The following is a 21,649-nucleotide window of genomic DNA, read 5'->3' on the forward strand; positions in this document are numbered from 1 at the left end:
GTTGCCTGTGTCTGCATTAAATTCTGCGCAGCATGTGCAGAATTCTAAAGGTCCTGAGGGGGTGAGGAATTCAGAACAAATTCTGCCCTTGAAGAATTCCGCCAGGAGTATATTTTAATTCCTGATAAGGACATGCACAGAAAAAAATATATATATATATTCAGTTCACATCTGAACTGTATGCACAATTTTGGGGTGTTTTCTTTTTTTAGTTAGTTTCAAAAATAAAATTTGTAACAGACAGGCCTTTTTAACTCAGCAAATCAGTTATGTGTGCATTAATTCATAGGTTAACATTCTTTCCTAATAGTTCCTAATATTCTATTTGCTTGCACACTGAGCAGAGAGTTTCAATATATCATCAGCGATGACACCTAAATCCTTTTCCTGGGCAGTGTCTCTTAAAGTAGAACTTTGCATTACTGTGTGCAGCTATAGTTTCTGTTCCTCTTCTCTACATGTATCACATTGTACTTACTCACATTAAATATCATCTGCCTTTTGGATGCCCAGTCTTCTAGTCTTGTAAAGTCCTCTTGCAATTTTTTATAATCCTTTTATGATTCAACAACTTTGAATGAGTTTCTGTTGTCAACATATTTAATCACCTTGTGTGTTACTCCATTCCCATGTCATTTATAAATATATTAAAAAGTAATGATCCCAGCATAGACTCTTCTCCATTATAAATACAAAACATTTCTGGATAGAACTTTTATGTACCAAGCAAACAAACAACACTGGCTAGACAACTACACAGCACAGAAACACTTCTGGTATCTTTACTAGATATAGCCAGACAGCACCTCAGCAAAGGAAACAAGTTACTAGTCATCCAACTCGACCTTTCAGCAGCATTCGACTTAGTTGACCATCCAATACTACTCCAGATACTAGATGCCATAGGAATATCAGGTAAAGTCCACAACTGGTTCCAAGGATTCCTTAAAACAAGATCATACAGAGTTAAGACAAAAGATCTTCTATCCGACCCCTGGACAAACCCATGCGGAGTACCACAAGGATCCCCTCTTTCGCCCATACTTTTCAACCTCTTCATAGCTTCCTTAGGCACTGCCCTAGACGCCCTAAATATAACATCTTTCAGCTACGCGGATGACATAACCATCCTCCTCCCCTTCGACATCCAAGACCCCATCTCCAACAGACGCCTGAAAACAACACTGGAAACTGTAGAAAAATGGATGAAGAACCATAAGCTGAAACTGAATGCAGAGAAAACCAAATTCCTACTACTAGAAAAGGAACAAAAACCATCCCTAACAGAACTGGAAGTAAACGCAACCAAATATCCAATACAGAGCACTCTCAAAATTCTAGGAATACAATTAGACAGATGCTGCACAATGCAAACACAAATCCACAAAATCGTACAAAAAGCATTCTTCACCATGTGAAACCTAAGAAAAATAAGAAAATTCCTTACCAAAGAACATTACAAGCTCATTGTACAATCCCTCATACTTAGTACCTTAGATTACTGCAACAGCCTCTATCTACCTTGCCCAAACAACATGATAAAACAACTACAGACCGTTCAAAATACTGCCATCAGACTCATCTATTCACTTAGCAAATTTGACCACATCACTCCCGCCTATGTAGACGCGCACTGGCTTCCAATAAAAGCAAGAACTCAGTTCAAATTCTATTGTCTACTATTTAAAGTAAGCCATGGCACTGCTCCCAGCTACCTAAACAACTGCCTACACCGCTACCACTCACCCAGATCAAGGAGAACTCAGAACCTATTCACCTTACCCCCTCATAATGGTACCCGATGTACGAAACTTTACGACAGCCTCCTGGCGACACAGGCAGCGAAAATTGACCCCACCATCACCAAACTGATGATCAAAACAACAGACATCAAAGTATTTTGAAAAGAAATCAAAACAGTTCTATTCAAAAAACACGTCCTTACTTACTAATCTCCTCCCACTCGTACATGCTTTCTCCCCTGTGAATAACACACTAGTCAATTCCTCGAATCATACCAACCAAAAAATATCCAGACCGCTAAATAAGCATCTACCACATGTATCCAATAAACTTAACCCTTCAATGTTAGGTTATCCTCCTCAGCTACCCGTATATATTGTTATTCTCCACTGTTTCCTGTAAGTACTTGAATCTTTACTATGTAATACTATGTTTTCTGTAAGTACTTGAATCTTTACTATGTAATTCCATTGGATAAATACAAATATCCTCTAATTTGTAACTATCAACTGTATCATGTAATGTACATGAATCTTTGTTATACAATTCTCTCGGTAATGTCCAGATATCTTCTAATTTGTAATCCGCTTAGAACCGCAAGGCACAAGCGGAATAGAAATCACTAATGTAATGTAATTAATGGAGCTAGACTGACCTACGACGCTTTTAGAAAAGTCATAAAAACTGCCTTATTCGACAGATATATCACCTAAACAGTAATTACACCAAACACATATTCCATTGCTTTTTCCATAATATGTCCCCTTTGAAATTCTTAACAAACTGTACATTGTAATTCGCTGCATTTCTTTTAAGATTCTACTTACTATAATTTCACTGACTATTCTACATATTGTAACTCGCTGATTGTCCAGCTCTGTTCAATGTAAACCGCCTAGAAGTCGCAAGATTATGGCGGTATAGAAGAATAAAGTTATTATTATTATTTTTATTATTATGAATATTGATCATTTAACCCTGTTGCTGGACTGCTGCCTTCATTTTATTATTGGTGATATGTAATTTCATGTTTATGTACCTTTCAGTTAAGGCCTGTCGTTATAAGAGATTTTTGAATAGGACACTTGCATTTCAATTAGGGAAAATTAACTCTTGGTTAAGCCCACTGATCTTTCAAATGGATTCTTATTGTGTTTTTAGAAAATTTTTTAAAACCTATTTGTTTGATAAGTTTGTCAAATAATTATGCATTTTTATCTTATTATTAAGTTTTACCTTTTTTATGTATATGTCACTGATTGTACAGTTCTTCTCTGTTAACCGCCCAGAACCTCACGGATGGGCGGTATACAAGAATAAACTTAATATTATTATTACTTAAATTTCTATGGAGTAGGATTATGTAAACTGAAGTCCTGTAAGTTTGCAAATTATGCTAGGCTATTCTAATATTTATAGTTTGTTATTATTTTTATTTGTAGTTTCCCCTCATAGACCTAAGAAGATTGTATTGCTAAGAGCTAATTACTGGCTGGTAGAAATGCCCTAATTAAACCTTCTAGCCTTCTTATTGGTTCAAAGCCTATAAGTCAGTGGTTCTTAACCTTGTTGGAGGTACTGAACCCCACCAGTTTCATATGCGTGTTCACCGAACCCTTCTTTATTGGAAAAATAAAATATGATTTTTACAAATTCAAAACATAGGTATATAGCGAGGGAAAAAAATAATATCAATTTTGAAAACAAAAAAGTTCCATATTTCGAATAATAATAACATAATAATGAAATTTACTGCAAATCAGTGTGACTTCTGCTGTTGATTGATAGATCAAGAAACCGAGTACACGATCAGTCTTGATCAAAATCACTGAATAACTGATAGATGATTGAACGTGACTAAAGTGCTATATGAGTCGGAGGTGTGTTTTGACCTCCGCCGAACCCGCGAGACTGACTCACCGAACCCCTGGGGTTCGGTCGAACCCAGGTTAAGAACCACTGCTATAAGTCAAAGATCAGGTCAGGGTTAGTGGGAGACAAAAATAAACTCTAAGCAGAGGTTTCCTTTGACTATTGCAGCTGCCTAACGATGCCTAAGTTTGGGATCTGCACCTCAGTTCAGGATCTGTGTTACGCTGGTTTTCAGCCAATCAAAAAAAAAATTAAAAATAAACAATTTAAGAATTCGGCACCAAACTCGTAGGACAACTAGCGATGCCTAAGTAGAGGCACCATCCTATGCCTAAAGACACCTAACAATATCTATATAAAAAAGTAGGCATGATTATGGGCAGACGATAGCCGTGGTTGAGTTAGGTGTCGTTAGACATCTGATGTAAGTGGTGCCAAATTAGGTGAGTGAAAAGCTGGCCTAATGGAATGACACCTACATTTAGGATGCCTAGTGATGACTAAGGGCTCCTTTTACTATGGTGCGCTATGCTTTTAAGTGCACACTAAATGCTAATGCGTGCAAGTTAGCCTATGGACACGTTAGATTTAGTGCGCGCTAAACATACGCTAAAACGCTTAGCGTATCTTAGTATAAGTGGGGGTAAGTTTGCTTAGGTGCCGCTAGGCATGATTCTATTAAAGACGCCTAGTGGTTGATTGACAACTACGCCAAGTGGCATGTACAATGTAGGCGCTCCTAGGTGCCGTTTATAGAATCCGGCCCTTAATGCATTAGTTAGTATTGTGATTTAGCATTGTAGTCTATCCCTTTTCAATAAAATAAATACTTACATTTTATCAAATTTACAGGATGCATGTACTGTTCATGTTATATATAATTAAAGTTACACTTATTTTCCATTTTCCCCTAGAGAGCAAAGCTGGAACGTTGAAGAGAATGACAGATTTTCCTCAGCATCAACCAACCCTCTCAAAAGTAGCTGGTAAATCTGAGTTAGGCTTCTAAATGGCTCCATGTCAAAATGACTCATTGGCGCCTATACATTAAAATATGTGATATAGAAAGGGGAGCCTTGGGTAACCTGGCCCTATTTTCGATTTTGGTCTAGTAGAGCAAGAGGGATTGCGCATCATTTCCATCTCTGAAGGCCTGAGGTCGATCTGGGGTATGAGCAGAGCTTTGCATGCAGGAAGGATGTTTTTTAGAATTCTAGTTGAGATCAGGGTTTATGGAGAGAGTTGTGTTTTCCTTGGGACTTATTTTGTATACAAAAAGGAATTGCAACTTTGGAGGTGGAGAACGGGTCAGAAAGGCCAGAGGCAGGAACAGTAGGAGAATGGCTGGATTACGGAGCTGAAAAACTGTTTTCTGCTCCACTCCAAACTCACCCCTTTCCCTCCTCTGCAGGCTGTCTAGAATGAAGGGTTAGAGTAGAACAGAAGTAGCTAAACTGTAATTAAGCCTTGGCTTTTCTGATCAAGTTTCTAGTGGGGTAGAGGAAACTTATAGTTAGTTATCCCTTTCTCTGTGAAAGGTCAGGTGCCACTAATGCACTGCTAGTTGGTAATATATATTTTACTGCTACTGATAAGATGCATTCATTAGGAATCACTATGAACTTATTACCCTTTAGTAAAACCCACATTGATAGGAGAGAGGGGAGAGTGGTTAAAGCTACAGCTAAAGCCATGTGCCTAAGGCCCCACCCACAGGAGGGGCCTAATGCTACTGGGCCGATTCCGGTTGGCCCGGGAACCTCAGGCCCCACCTGTGGGCGGGGTTTGAGGCGCCTGAACCAATCAGGCCCTAAAGCCTGCCATTCTGAGGACGGCGGGCCTGCCAGATGGACGGGCTTGGGATCCGTCCATCTGGCCACCTTTTTTACAGGTAGGGGGATGTCAGGGGTGGGGGTGTTGCGGGTTGACAGGTGGGGGGAAGTGTTCAGCGGATGGTCGTGGGGGGGCTGCATCAGGGCAGGAGGGCCTGGGCTCCCTCCTGCCCGGATCTTAGTGGGGGTAGGGGGTTCACATGGGCAGGAGGGCTTGGGCTCCCTCCTGCCCAGATCGTTGTCAGGGTTGGGTGGTGGATTCTGTAACTAGTATTGTTTTTGACAGACACCGGTTACAGAATCCAGCTTTTAGGCAAAGGACTGGCCCCTCCTTCGCCTAAAAGCCCTTGTTTTGGGCGTTTGGGATTTAGGCTTTTTTTAGGTTGATTATATGATGTAAGTTTAGACGTAGTGGTGGTCTAGGCGTTTAAACAGCTGAATGTAGAGGCAGGCAATTATCAGAAAAAAACTCCTTTTGGACTTTTTTTTGATAATGGACATTTTCCCTGCTTCTACTTTCAACGTTTAGGGCCTTAGGCCAAAAGGGGACTTATTATGCCCCTCCACGTTACTAGGTAATATCTTAAAAATTGTGTAACCCAATGGATCTACATGTGGATAATATTAATCATGTCATCAATTTTCCAGGGTTTCACCAGCTAAATCTGAGAATGATAAAGCAGCTTCATCTCCTCCTGCTCCAAAAAACACTGGCAGGTACCTGGATCTTTATTTCCTTTCTATTTTCCCTATCTTTTAGGGTTTTGAGTTGTCACATGTTCCTTGATTATCATATGCACCATTTTCAACAGTTATTTACCCCTGCAGATAACTATTTATATGTATGGGTAAAAGGGCTATTTGAAAACTGGCCACTCTTTGAGCAAGTAAAGGTACCCATTTTGTTCCACAGCATGCATAATTTTATTCACCTTCAACCAAAGTGCTCCCAGGGGGAGGGATTTCTACAATGCTCAATACTGAGCAGTTTAAAAAAGCTACATGTATTGCTTTGCTTGGAAAAAGTACCCGCAGAAAGGAGATGCAAGTGGCTGCAAAACTTTTTCCCTAGGCAATTTTCAAAGTGAATACTTTTATTTTCAAACACTGGGGGTAAAAAATACATGTGGCCTTTGTAGCAATGTGGGCAGTTTGAAATCTGCCCTCTTACTGCGTTCCTTATAACTTTCAGGAGTTTTATTTAATTCAGGGCATGGATTCTGCATATGCATATTGGGGACAATTTCAGCAGTGCTTACAAAGCCCTTACGTATGTTTATAGAAAATTTTTAAGTCTTTGCACCTCTTTTTTCTCTGAAAGTGGAGAAAAGGAGGTGGGGGAGGAGCGTATGTGGTGATTTGAAATTTTCATTGTGTGTGCCCTTTTGTTTTTCTGATCTGAACATTTTCTCTCCCCTCCCCAAAGAATGCCTCTTTATAATGCAGCTTAAAAGCACTCATTTTGTAAACTCCTGAACCTCATTCAGCTACCTTTTTAATGTATTTAAATTCTGTTCTCAATATTTGTTTAAACACTAGCGATGGTATTTGAATTATTCATGAATATTCAGCGCTAAGTACAGACTGACAGGAATCTGGGCCCCAAGGCAATAAGGCTCCTGGACCCCCCTACGGTTACCATAGTTTACTCTGGGAAACCCCGGACACATGGACCTGCCCCATTCCGCCTGAAGCACCACACGTTCCGCTCAGCCCTGCCCAGTTCTGCCTCCAGCCCTGCCCCCAGAAAGCCTCCTCTCTTTATCCGGACAAGCTCCAGCCGTTTCTGGAGGGCCTGGAGCATGTGTGGATGTGTGTGAAAGTATCCGCGCATGCACAGAGGCCCTCCAGATGCGTCCGGAGCTGGGTTTTGGAAAATCCTCATCTAAAAAGAGGACATGTCTGGGTTTTTCTGGATGTCTTGTAACCCTCCCCCCCTCCTCAGGGCTAGGATTCCTAGACATCTGGGGAAAACCTGGATATGTCCTCTTTGTAGAGGACAGTCCAGGTACTTGGAGGGATTTCTTTTTTTTTAATCTTTATTGATTTTCAAACTTTGATAGTGCAATACAATTGGTAAATCATAAATACTGCATAGAACGCACTAAGAATACAATTATTACATTAAATAATCATTTACTCCCATCCTCATCTTAATTATTAATACAATAATACATATGATGTTTATTTCAATATTATAATTAAATAATTTAACTCCTCAATGTACATTTCCCTCCCCTCACCCTCCCTGGATGTGTAAAGAATCTAATGAAAAGGGAAGAAACATGACCCTTACTGTAATGCAACAAAAGTAGTCAATGGACTTGGAGGTATTTCTAATACCCGGCAGCTTGTCCATGTTTTAGAAGTCCCCAGCTCAGGGCCATGTCTGGAGGCCCTCTGTGCATGCGTGGACATTGATGTGATGATGTCATACACAAGCACATGCATGTGATGTCATCGTGTCTGTGTCTGCGCATGCACAGAGAACCTTCAGACCTTGAGGAAGGAGACAAGAGGTTCGGCTGGGACAGAACAGGGTGGTGATGGAGCAGAACAGGGCAGGGCTGGATGTCATCTTTCTTTTAAAGAGGAAATCTGGCAACCATACCCAGGGCAATAAGGCTCCTCGGCACCCCCATGCATCCCACCCTTGCTGAAGTTATGATAGAAGGGAGAGGGACCCAGTATTTGAAAGTAGGCTGCAAGTTCGGCAGCAGGCAGCTGGCATGAAGCACTAGGCCCTCCAAATCCTCTGGGTCCTCGGGCACTCCTCGGTTGCCATATAGTCAGTTCATCCCTGTTCAATGCTACAATCTGGATAGCAAGTGGCACTGAATATCCTGGTAGAGCGGTAAGTGCCACCCCAATCTGAATAGTGGCGATATGCATACTGCTATCCAGATAACTAAGTGGAATAATTCAGGGCAGCAAGTTTTCTGTTGTTACTTTATCTAGGCAGTTATCCAGATAGTGGTCTCAATATCGCTGCTCTCAGAACTGCCAGTTCTACTCATCTTATGCCCCAGCACTATCTGGATAATGCCAAAGTTGTCTGTAAAGATATTCAGTGGCAGTTTCCAGATTGTGCTGCTGACTATACACAAGTTATTTAACCAGATAATGAATGTCTTTATTCAGATAAATGCCTTTGAATATAAGGCCTTTTATTTTTTAGAATGTCACTGTTGAGTTTTAATCTTCAACTCCAGCTCTATCCCTCCGACTGTCCAAGACCTAGATAAATGTTAAGGCAAATTTTGATCAGACCTCACTGTTGGATTAAGTTTACAAACTGATAGCTTGCTGTTTTCTGTTTTTTTACATAGGACTACCTCGTCTACAGGATACATCATCAGGTCAGTGCTATATGCAGAGTCTGACTAACGTACAAACAAGATGAGGGACTTGAAGAATAAAAACAGCTAGCAAGCAGTTGCATCATTCTCTAGAAATTTTTGTTCATTTTTCTAAAATGTGAAGTAGGTTAGTTGATACAGGTTTAATTTACCCCCACCCCTTTTTAATAAGCTGCGGTAGACATTTCTACTGTGGCCCAGAGCGTTAAATGATTTGATGCTCATAGAATTCCTGTGAGCATTGGAGCATTTAGCGCCCTGGGCCGCGGTAGAAACCTCAGTAAAAAGAGGGCCCTAATTCCTTAATTTATAGACGGCCTTCCTCAAAGTGGTTTACAAGATCTAAAAATCACATCAAAACAGGACATAATACCAACAGACCAACATAAAATGTATCCTGAAGTCAAGCATCATGAGCAGAGAAGGTAGTTTTATAATAGGGTATCTAGCATAAGAGGCCAAGTAGGCACCTAGTTCAGTGCTGTTCTATAAACATCCATAGGTACATATATGTCTTGCTATAATTCTTACTTAAGTGACAGAAATCATACATAAATGCAGGCATGAACATTTACATTTACTCTTAAGCAGGTGTAAATATTTGTACATTAAGGAGCCTTTCTCTAAATTGTATTAATGCTTCAGTTTCCACACAGAAACATAGAAACATGATAACAGATAAAGGTCAAATGGCCCATCCAGTCTGCCCATTCATAGTAACCATTATCTCTTCCTCTCTCTAAAAGATTCCCACGTGCCTATCCCACCCTTTCTTGAATTCAGACACAGTCTCTGTCTCCGCCACCTCTTCCAGGAGACTGTTCCATGCATCTACCACCCTTTCTGTAAAAAAAGTATATTCTTAGATTGCTCCTGAGCCTATCACCCCTTAACTTCATCCTGTGCCTTTCAAATAAAAGAGACTGAATTCATGTTAACCTTGCATTAAGAGAGTAGCTCTAAAAAGGGTAATTTTATAAAGGATGCTAATGTTGTGCACCTACTCCATTATAGAATATTAGTATAAGTCCTGAATTAGGCACCTAAATATAGATGTGACTACTTGTTCTATGGCCAATTTTAATGAGCATGCCTAAAAGCAGCAGTTAGATGCCTGACTGACATCATTCAATAAAGTGTGTACTTAAATAGAATACCCATGATCTGCCCATGCCTCTCCCGTGTGAATACCCACTGCTAGTTTTGCGCTAGAATGCTTAGGTACTAAGTTATAGAATAATACTTATGCACTTAGATGCCTATTGGTTGTTCCACCCCACCCCACCCCCATTTAACTTCTGTGCAAATACAAAAATTTAGGCACTTGGTTGGCACACTATACAAAATTAAAGGGTAAGGCCCAAATTCTGTATATGGGTCCCTCAGTAGAATGTGCAAGTCAGTGCACACAACCAATTTGTGCATGCAACTTAATTGTTTAACAAACAGAGAGCGATCCTGACAGTCGGATGGGGGCGTGATTCCGATTGCCCTCATTTGCATGAGGGCGATTCGTGAATCAGCCTCCCGTACGCCCTCATTTGCATGAGGGCAATTTGTGAATCAGCCCCTCGGACACGGATCTGATCCGTGCCCTTTGTGAATCTAGCCCAATGTGCGCTTACAATTAGCACATTGTGTAAACTGTTAGCATGGCACAGCAGTGTTATTGGAAGGTCATTCCTGCATTAAACAGCTACTGGGGTTTAGGAAATAAAGATAACTGCAAAAGATAAGTGCTCTTCATTTTTGAATATTTGGATAGTTGTGATTAAACTTAATCAGCACAATTTTGATTTAAGATTGTGGATCACATGGGAGTTAATTGGTGGAAAAATTTTCACAAAAAATGTTAAATCATGGGAAATACGAGTATATATGAAAAGAGCCATGGGATTGAGGGTGAAATACTCACGTGGATCAAAAACTGGTTGGCGGATAGAAAACAGAGAGAGGGGGTAAATGGACAATACTCGGACTGGAAAAGCGTCATCAGTGGAGTGCCTCAGGGTTCGGTGCTTGGGCCCGTGCTCTCCGACATATTTATAAACAACCTGGAAATTAGAAAGACAAGTGAGGTGATTAAATTTGCATATGATACGAAGTTATTCAGAGTAGTGAAGACGCAGGAGGATTGCGATGACCTGCAACAGGACATATACACGCTCGAGAAATGGGCCGCAACATGACAAATGAAGTTTAACGTGGATAAGGTGATGCATGTCGGTAACAAAAATCTTGTACACGAATTCAGGATATCTGGTGCAGTACTCGGAGAGACCCCCCAGGAAAGAGACTTGGGAGTTCTTTTCAACAAGTCAATGAAGCCGTCCGCGCAATGCGCGGCGGTGGTGAAAAGAGCAAACAGAATACTTGGAATGATTAAGAAGGAGTTCACGGATTGGATAGAAACGCTATATCGCCAACCCACAGCTCGTATTCTAATTAATAACTCTCTATCCAATAAATTTTCCCTTCACAGAGGTACACGACAAGGCTGCCCTCTCTCACCATTGTTATTTAATTTAGTGTTGGAGCCCTTCCTTTCAGCTATCCGACAATGCCCCTTAATCAAAGGCATTCCCTCCTCTAATAGAGACTTCAAATTAGCAGCTTATGCTGATGATGTTTTACTCTTTCTTAGGAACCCTCTAGTCTCTCTTCCTCACCTTATTCAAATTGTCACTCAATATTCTCTCCTCTCTGGTTATTCTGTTAATTGGGAGAAATCAGAGATCTTCCCTCTGAACGATAATATTCTTCCCTCAGATCTAGCTCACTTTTCCTTCTCATGGTCGCACGAAGCTGTGAAATACTTGGGGATCTTAATACATAAAGATCCGGTATATGCTCAAGATCTTAATATATCCAAAGTCAAAAATATAGTACTAAATACTACATCTCGATGGTCTCCACTTTTTCTATCCTGGTGGAGTAGAATAACAGCCGTCAAAATGACTTTGGCCCCTCAAATCAATTACATTCTCTCTATGCTTCCTCTTCTATGCCGGAAGTCATTTTTTCAATGGCTAAATAGGAAGCTATCTGAATTCATTTGGAACAAGAAAAAACCTCGAATTGCTCTCGCCAAGCTGAAAGCCTCTAAGATTAATGGTGGTCTTAATTTTCCGGATTTTTATCATTATTATATTGCTTCACTAGCTAAATATGGTGCTTACTGGCTCACTGACTCCCTATTCCAAGATCCTCCTGCCTGGTTTGAAATGGAGAGCTTTTTATGCATGCCTTTACACACCTCCTGCCTACTAACAGTGTCAATACCCAGACACTTGAGAAGGTACTCTTTGCTGAGTTCAACGCAACATGCTCTTCATCTTCTAGATAAATTGGCTGAGATCTCAGTTTATGATAGTCCACTCATGTCCCTTTGGAATAACTTTAAAATTCAAAACCATGGCAAATCCCTTTCATGGAAAAGATGGCAGCGGGCGGGTCTATGGTTTGCCCATCAATTGTCTACTCCAAATCTGTCTGTTCCTTTTGATATTATTTGCTCTACATATTCGCTGCCTCCTTCTGTTTATTCACAATGGCTCTCACTCACTGAAACACTGTCTTCTATGCATATACGTTTTGACTTCATGACTTCCACTCATACTATTCGTCATTGGTCTATACTGTCTCTACTTAAAGGCAAGGTGATATCTCTTTTCTACAGTATTTTAAGAGATCATTCCTTCACTTTTACACCCCAATCTATGAAACACTGGGAAACTATACTCACTATTCCGCTTTCTGACATTGATTGGGAACTTTTCTGGTCTTCAACAAATCGCCCACTTTTATCTTCTAGAGTCTCACAATCAATGTTCTTTATTATGTGGCATGCAGTATGGACTCCATTTCGCATGTGGAAAGCCAATTTAAAACAAGACTCTGTTTGCTGGAACTGTTTAAAAGATGTAGGAACTCTCGACCACATGCTTTTTCACTGTACACAGGTCCGATCCTTTTGGACTCGCATTTGGAGCACCATACAATCTATTACTAACTGCTCGGAAGAGATCTCTATGGACATTGTAATCCTTCGCTCTCAACATCCCTGCTTTGCACAATCAAATTGTCCTCCTAAACTCATTGATACCATGTTTGTGACTGCTCTCATGCACATTCTGAAAAACTGGAAATCATCTTCGTTATTAGACTATACTTTTTGGTGGAACTCTCTGTGTATGTACCATAGATTTAAATCATATGCATATGAGAAAAAAATTACATCCAGAACCCTCACGAACTTGAAGTTTAACAAATCACCTTGGTCATTCCTAGATACATATGTACGTTCTGCTTCGTAGACACTCCTGTCTTCCTTTTCTTTAATTTCCTTTTCTTTATTTTTCTTTCATCTTTCTCCCTTTTTTCTGTTGTTCTCCCTCACTTTCTTCTTATATTCTCTTCACATGCAGTTCTAATAGTAGGAACCTTTCTCACTGTTATGTTCCTCTATAGTTAAATATAGATTTATATGCTCTTTATACAGAAAGCTTTATTTTGACTTCATGCATTTGAACTGCTTCCTGTATTTTCTAAAAATACTCAATAAAAAACTATTGAACACAAAAGAAGGAGATCACGAACAGATCGGAGAAAATTATCATGCTACTGAACCGGGCCATGGTGTGACCCCACCTGGAATACTGTGTCCAGCACTGGTCGCTGTATTTGAAGAACGACATGGTACTACTCGAAAGGGACCACAGAAGAACGATTAAAATGGTGAAGGGACTGGAGGAGTTGTCGTACAGTGAGAGATTAGAGAAACTGGACCTCTTCTCCCTTGAAAAGAGGAGACTAAGAGGGGACATGATTGAAACATTCAAGATAATGAAGGGAATAGACTTAGTAGATAAAGACAGGGTAGGGAGAACGAGAGGGCACTCTCTAAAGTTAAAAGGGGATAGATTCCGTACAAATGTAAGGAAGTTCTTCTTCTCCCAGAGAGTTGTGGAAAACTGGAATGCTCTTCGGAAGCTGTCAGGGGAAAACACCCTCCAGGGATTCAAGACAAAGTTAGACAAGTTCCTGCTAGACCAGAATATACGCAGGTAAGGCTAGACTCAGTTAGGGCTCTGGTCCTTTACCTAAGGGCCGCCGTGGGAGCGGACTGTTGGGCACGATGGACGACTGGTCTGACCCAGCAGCAGCAATTCTTATGTTCTTATGTTTTAGCTCTAACTCCAATATGATTCAAGTTCTAAAAAGTAATAACCATTAATCTTTTTTTCTTGCAGAGGAATGTACACTAAACCTATTGACTCATCTACCAAAGATCGTCAGCCCATGCCTGCTAATGAATATCAAAACAGGTGTGTGCAAGACCTTAGCTTTATAACTCAGAAATTACGAGTATAAAATGTGATGACAGATAAGAAGAGTTGGTCTTTTTGCAAACAATACTAAAGGGTGGAAACATCTCAGGAGCCGAGTTGCTTAAATACTTAAAAGCTAGTGTCTGGTACAGGCCCTTATTCAAATGGAGTCAATGCAGGAAGCCTTGGCTCAGGAACCATGATGGCTTAGTCCTGAAGATGCAATAGAGGAGTAGTGTAGCAATAATGGCTGGATTGGCAGGTTGGCCGGACTATCAGGAAACACTTTGTTGAAGTGGTAGACAGGCACTACACAAAGAAATTTTACAGTGTCACCTGTGCCTTTCCAGGGGGTTCACTGGGGAAGAAGACTGACCCATTATGGTATGGTTAAAGGGACTAAATGTGGACTGATATATCCTGTTAAAACAGTTGGTTAATATAAAGGGGATGTTTGTCAAAGAAAGGAATTAAGGGTTTGGGGGTTTTCCCCATTAAATGGTAGGGTTAAGGAAGACTGTCTAATGTTATAGTACTTCATTGTTACAGAGATATTTTTGGAGATGACATGACACGAATGTGAATAATGCTAGATTGTGGTAAGAATAAAATGGGTTAAGAAAAATGTTTGACAGTTTGTTACCTCATGACGGAGAAGAAATTTATTGTGCTGCTAATAGGGGTGATGCCTTATTCTAATAGTTGAGAGAATAGTTTGAGAAAAAGCAGAAGAAATTCTAATGTGCTGCTAATAGGAATAATAAATACCCTGTTATCACATTAAGAAAGAGAAAAAACCTGTGAGATTTCAGATATGCTGCTAATGAAGGTAAAACCCAATTATCACTTTGTTACATGAGGAAAAAAAAACCATTGAGGAATATGCACTTTTTTGAGTAAATACGTATAGCATAATAGAAGTTAGAAATCAAGGTTAAATTGATGCATGTGATGTTTGCTTTGGAATACAGTAACATATAGGGTGAAAAGAAATTGTAAGTAAATTATGATGATGATGTTACAATAAAAGTGTGTTAAGTTTTGCTGGAACCCACAAGTGTAAAATATTTGTGTTTACCTAAGCCCCTATATGGGGGGAGATAACCCTCTGAGGACAGAGGAAAAATCATTTCCAGGTAGTATGGAAAATCATTTTTTGCTTAAGGAGGGTGAGTGTGTGACCCCCCCCCCCAAAAAAAAAAAAAAATGCCTCTACTACAGAGCAGGTTGCACTGGATTTTTCAGGGAGTCACTGAGCGGTGGGCTTGTGGATAGAAGAGAAGGAGTAGGACATCACCCCTATTAGCAGCACAATTTTAGCCTGAGGGGAGGGGAAACATATTAAAGGGGAGTGAGGAGTAGATTCTAGGCTTTTGGTTATCCCACCAGAGCCCTGAGGGAGGGTCCTGGAGTATTGACTTTGTGAAGAGAACGTCTAAAAGAGTTTACAGAAGAGCAGACAACAGAGAGGAGAAAGCAAGCTAGTGAGGTTCACAAAAGAAAAAAGGGAGAGGAAGACTTTACTCATCCAAGGGATTACAAGGAGAGGACAGAGACAAAGAATGAGTGGAAGAGTAGAAAAAAGAGAAGGGGGAATATAAGAGAAATAGTTTTGGAGTGGTTTTAATTAGAATCGTTTTGAAACCACTTGCACCGAGTTGTAAATAGTTTCTGGCTTGACTCTTCAATCAAGTTATATTAAAAGTTCCAGTTATCAACTTGATTGATAAGCACTTAAGTGAAGGATTGACTGAGTGTGATTGAGCCCCGGGATTGTAGTCCTCTGGCCTACCGGAGTGAGTCCAGCCCCAGCCTGCGCCCAAGCTCGAGAGTAACTTTTAAAGAACAGCCCTACTGAAAATAAATCTTTTTCTGAACCCTGGCTCTGGGTGCTCGACACACAGAGCTGACTGATTGTGTGAGCGTGAGCAGGAAACCAGGGCTACACATAAAATAATAGGTTAATAGTAATATAACACATCTGGTAGTCCTTAATGTACAAATCCCAAAGTATTATGTAATTATTCATAGAAGTGATTTTATGCACAAAAAAATTGAGGGAGAGATAGAATTTGATTCAAACACATCCTTGGACATGGCTTCTTCTTCCCCCCCTCCCCCCCAAACTTTTCTAGTAAGACGGAAAATGTCATGCTATAATCTGAACATTAAATTTCAGTGATTTCATGCAATATTTGCTATTGATTTGATAAATGTCCACTGTTACTTATTTCTGTAGCCAAATTGTTTTCATTGTCTAGAAATGCAGAGGGGGTGAAGGTAGGTATCATGCACTAAGAGGAAGGTAGTTAAAATATCAAAAAAGGTTTTTAGATTTCCAAAATCAACTTTTAAAAATTGTTCCTTTTAATTTGGGAATAGCAGTTTTTCTTGTTGGGTTTCCTACAATATTGGAACATTTCCTTTGTAGAACAAAGGAATATTGTTTAATGGTCAGAAATTAGATCTTCATTTAATTTTGAGAGGAAGGGAACTAACTAAGCTCTTTTACTATTTCCTATTACAGTGTTAAGGCCAAAAGTGCCAGTCTCCCTCGAGTGCCAACTGCTTCTGGATATAAGATGACAACAGAGGATTATAAGAAACTGTGAGTTCTGACAAGAAATCTGTTCTTTGTCTATCCTAATTGACTTCTTTTTCTATTTCCCATCTCTCCAATATTGTTCTGCTTCATTACCAGCTCTGTTATCCTTTCCCAGTGGCATACCAAAGGTAGGGGAGGGAGCAGTCAGCCCCTGGTGCAGCCCATAAGGAAGTGCTCTGAGGGCCAGCATCATGATCTGGAACTTCTTCCTCTTCCAGCAGAGACAGTGGCAGCCTTCACAACTAGCTGCTCTTGCTGGCATCAGGCCTTCCTCTCTTCCGGGTCCTGCCTTTGCAGAAGCAAGACGTAGATAGAGCTGGCAGAGAAGAAGGCCTGACATCAGCAAGAGCAGCTAGTTGTTAAGGCTGCACTGCTGATGGAGAGGGGGATGACAAAGAAAAAGCGAAGGTGAGAGGGAGGTACCCATTGGGGGAAGAGAAATTCTGCACCCGATTAGGGAGAAGGAAGACCAGGGAAGGGAGAGGAAAGGAAAAAAAAGAAAAGGGAGGGAGGGAGAGATGCCAGGGCATGGGGGAGGTAAGAGAAGGGAAACAGACAGAGATGCCAGACCAGGGGGAAGGAGGGAGGGAAGGTAAGGAAGGAGATAAGATGCCAGATCATGGAGGGGGAGGGAGAGATACTAGGGCATGGGGGGGAAGGAAGGGAAGGAGACAAGAGATGCCAGACCATGGAGTGGGGTGGGAAGGAAGGAAGGAAAGGAGAAGAAAAAGATGCCAGATCATGGAGCAGGGGTTGGAGACGGAGAAAAATAGAGAGAGGATAAAGCTGAAATGAATCATGGATAAAGGAGAAAAGGGGCACAGTATAGACAGTTTATGAGAGGGGCATAGAAAGAAGGCATACGCCAGATGGAAGGGAAAGGGTAGATGGAAGGGGCAGAAGATGGATGGAAAGGGTAAAGAGAAAGAGCAAACGCTGCATGGAAGGAGAGAAAAGACAGAAGTTGGATGGAAAGAAGAGAATGAAGATAATTAAAGCAGAAATGACAAGATATAGAAATTTTTTTTTGTTGTTGTTGCTTTAGAAAAGTGGTTCCTAACCCTGTCCTGGAGGATCACCAGCAAGTAGGGCTTTTGAGATAGCCCTAATGAATATACATGAGATAGATTTGCTTATAATGGATGTGACAGGCATGCAAATCTGCCCCATGCATATTCATTAGGGCTATCCGAAAACTTGACTGATTGGTGGTCTTACAGAACAAGACTGGGAACCACTGCTTTAGAATAAAGTAGTATTGCAGCTGTATTGATAAACATTTATAAATAGAAAATGGAAATAAGGTAATCTTTTTACTGGACTAATTTTAATACATTTTTACTAGCTTTCAGTCACCAAATAGCTGTCTATACATTTTTAATAACTTTCAGTCACCAAAACTCCCAGTGAGAGGTTGCAAACTGAAAAAACACCATGAATTCCTTCTCTCACACCAAGCAGCATCATGGGGTAAAGACCTAGAACAATTACTTTCGCCCTCTACTTATGAGGAATTTAGGAAACGTCTAAAAACACACCTGTTCCTAAAACATCTTGACAACTGATCCATTTATCTCTTTCCTCTCAATAGCGACCTACTGTCCTTTTGATCACTTTTCTCCTCAACAATGAATTTCCTGTCTAATTACTTCTCTTTCTTCCTCCCCTCTTGAAGTCAGTCAATTTGTACCTTTGCTTAATCTTTTGTAAACCGCATAGAACTTCACGGTATTGCGGTATATAAGCTGTTATTATTATTATTAAAACCCCTTTCCTCAGGTCAGGACAGGATACCATAACAGCAGTACTGTACTGACCTGAGGAAGGAGGTTTCGGACTCCGAAAGCTAATTGAAAGATGTATTTGTGAAATAAAATGATGTTTTCCATTTTTTGTTTTATTTCTTTTTGTTAATTTGTAAAGTGATGATTGTTATTGGTCAGGTGTTTTTTTTGTTCAAAATTTACATCTGCTATCCTTATATTTTGCACAGTATTAGGGACACATGCCACTGTTTCTGTGGTGTTGCATTTTATAAAGTTGGCTACTTGGCAGTTCAGTTTAACTTTTGTCTGCATATTTCTACAATTTTCTAGTTTGTGATAACTTATTCAATACTGGGCAAGGTTGTGTATGAGTTCTGTGTATAGGAAAAGGGCATGGTTTTCTGCCTCAATCTATATTAATCTGGTTTGTTTAGTTTTATAATAAGTGTATTGATTTTCTAGTGCTCACTGCAGTGTTTAAGATGCTGCCTTTTCCTAGGTATGAGTTGTGCACGAATATATATTTTTTTATATAGCAGAGGGATGTGTTAAAAAATGATCGGCCCCAGCTGTCAAATATACTAGGTATGCCACTGTCCTTTCCCTTTCATTGTTTCTTGCACAGGTTGTCTTTTCAGCTTCTCCTTGACACTAGCATCTCCCTTCCCTGCCCTATCCCTGCTTTCAGACACCATTTTACAAACAGCACTAATGGGACAGGAGTTACTGGAATTACTTCTGCTCCATGAAGACATGGCAGATTGAGTAAGAGGAGAGATGGGGCCTGCCATAAGCTGGTGGGCAGCCAAATATATCAGCGCCACCTTCCTCCTAAAACAGAGGTCTCAAAGTCCCTCCTTGAGGGCTGCAATCCAGTTGGATTTTCAGGATTTCCCCAATGAATATGCATTGAAAGCAGTGCATGCACATAGATCTCATGCCCAACTGGATTGCGGCCCTCAAGGAGGGACTTTGAGATCCCTGTCCTAAAACAATGCCAACTACCTTATCTACAAATAATCAGGCTATTTTGAAAGTTAAATGTTAGCTGTGGAAGGCCTAATGGATTTTACTGGAGAATCAAGTTGAGCAGAGAAAATATAACTCGTTTTAAATATCCTTCCCAATACTGAATTTCTTTTCTCCTTCACTCTTGTTTCCATTAGAGCTCCATTTAATACAAGACCTAGATCAATAGGTGACAGTGATGAAGAAGATGCACATTTTTCATCAGAGGAACATTCAAAGAGGTAACAAAATCAAACCTACTTACGAGTGGGTTTTGCTGTAAAGGTGCTTCATACATTGTAGCTTTACCGTAATGAGGGCTCCTTTTACTAAGGCGCGCTAGCATTTTTAGCGCACATGGGAAATTACCGCGCGCTACGCTTCTAGAACTAATGCCAGCTTAATGCTGGCGTTAAGGTCTAGCGCACGCGGCAATGTAGCGCACGCTATTCCGCAGGTCAAAGCCCTAATGCGGCTTAGGAAAACACCTTAGAATTTAGTGTGCACTAATCTTTGGCACACGCTAAATTGTAAAAAGACCCCTAAGACAATATATTACTCCACTTATGTGGTAAGCAGGGTTGTATTCTTGAAAACTTATTAACTTTCTATATTAAAGATTCTGTCAAGGATTATTGTATAGAGATCTGTACACCTGGCAGGGCCTCCGCGTGTGCGGATCGCCGGACTTGATGGACCGAAGGTCTGATCCGGAGATGGCAGTTCTTATGTTCTTATGTTCTTAAAACAAGGAAATAAAATTTCCTTATAGGAGAAAACAACATACAGACTACACCAATTACTTTTTTATTTTTTGTTTGTTCATTTAGATTCTACGAATTGCATCTTAATCCAAGTGCACATTTAAATGGCCTGGAAGTGCTCCTAGAAACAGAGAAACATGAGGGTAGATAAAGGCTAAATGGCCCATCCAGTCTGCCCATCCAAAGCATTCACTATCTCCTCCAATTAGCATCAATTAGAGGGTGTTAATTGCGAATTAGTACCGATGAGGCCAATTAAGTTGTACATGTGCATCAGTTGTGCGCATTATAATATCCGCACACAACTTTAGACACCATTTATAGAATTTGAGGGGAAGTGTGCGTATTCTTTCTGAAGAGTGTGAACTATTTTTTTTACATTGTCTCTGAAATTTTAAAATAAAAGAATAAAAATTCCCAGAAACAACAAAGGAAATTAAACAAAATGAACAGTTTAGGGTTGTTTAACCCTATCTTAATGGCAAAATTCTTTGGTTCTGGCTAATAGGCTGTAGGTTCAGATTTTGGGATCCCCCAAATGATGCAATAAGTGGAGGGAAGGCAGGGTACAGTCTTCACACATGGTCAAATAATTCAGTACAACAGCAGTATATCAAGGGCTTACCAACCTATCACCTGCTTCATTATCTTCCATATTTTCTTTTTCCTATAGGTCAGAGGCAGCCAGCAGCATCGTAAAGAACACGGCTTCAAAACAACGATCATATGTCTTATCAGCTGCCAAAAGGAGCAGTGGGTAAGTTTGAATGCAAGAAAATAAAAACAAAATGTTTGAAGCATGATAAAATGGCTGGCAAACCACTTTTTTTTGTCTAAAGCTGTGGCGATAGCTTTTGCCAGCTACCAAAAATGTTATCTTAAGATTTTCATACACAGAATTCCTTTTATGTGCTTCAAATGATATGTTCAATGGTCTTTGTTTTACAGAAGTCCAACACAAGATATAGCTTCACCTTTCCTGGCTAAGAGGTGAGATAGTAATTTCAAAATATTCCAGGAATTACACTGATTGTGGGTGATTTCAAACCTGTCTTCTTGACATTGATTAACGTCTAGCTCCTTGAGATAATAACCTGAGACATAATCTAAGGATATTAGCTGTGCTGAAGTTCAAGTTTGATTAGGATGGACTGAGAGGGGACATGATCAAAACATTCAAGATAATGAAGCAAATAGACTTAGTAGATAAAGACAGGTTGTTCACCTTCTCCAAGGTAGAGAGAACGAGAGGGCACTCTCTAAATTTAAAAGGGGATAGATTCCGTACAAACGTAAGGAAGTTTTTCTTCACCCAGAGAGTGGTAGAAAACTGGAATGCTCTTCTGGAGTCTGTTATAAGGGAAATCACC

At 40.2% G+C, this 21,649-nt stretch overlaps 1 protein-coding gene across 8 annotated transcripts in view; it reads left to right on the plus strand.

Moving 5' to 3' along the window:
* Window positions 1–21,649, plus strand: part of ZNF185 (zinc finger protein 185 with LIM domain) — a 171,398-nt gene that overhangs the window by 24,073 nt on the left and 125,676 nt on the right. For all 8 annotated transcript variants that reach the window (XM_033946215.1, XM_033946214.1, XM_033946210.1 and 5 more), the window contains exons 5-12: window positions 4,530–4,601; window positions 6,096–6,164; window positions 8,777–8,806; window positions 14,059–14,133; window positions 16,664–16,744; window positions 19,674–19,757; window positions 20,953–21,036; window positions 21,228–21,269. In XM_033946215.1, coding sequence (XP_033802106.1) covers window positions 4,530–4,601; window positions 6,096–6,164; window positions 8,777–8,806; window positions 14,059–14,133; window positions 16,664–16,744; window positions 19,674–19,757; window positions 20,953–21,036; window positions 21,228–21,269 — 537 coding nt within the window. The remainder of the gene's footprint in view (window positions 1–4,529; window positions 4,602–6,095; window positions 6,165–8,776; window positions 8,807–14,058; window positions 14,134–16,663; window positions 16,745–19,673; window positions 19,758–20,952; window positions 21,037–21,227; window positions 21,270–21,649) is intronic.

The sequence above is a fragment of the Geotrypetes seraphini genome, chromosome 5 (assembly GCF_902459505.1).
Source record: "Geotrypetes seraphini chromosome 5, aGeoSer1.1, whole genome shotgun sequence".
Taxonomy (NCBI): Eukaryota; Metazoa; Chordata; class Amphibia; order Gymnophiona; family Dermophiidae; genus Geotrypetes; species Geotrypetes seraphini.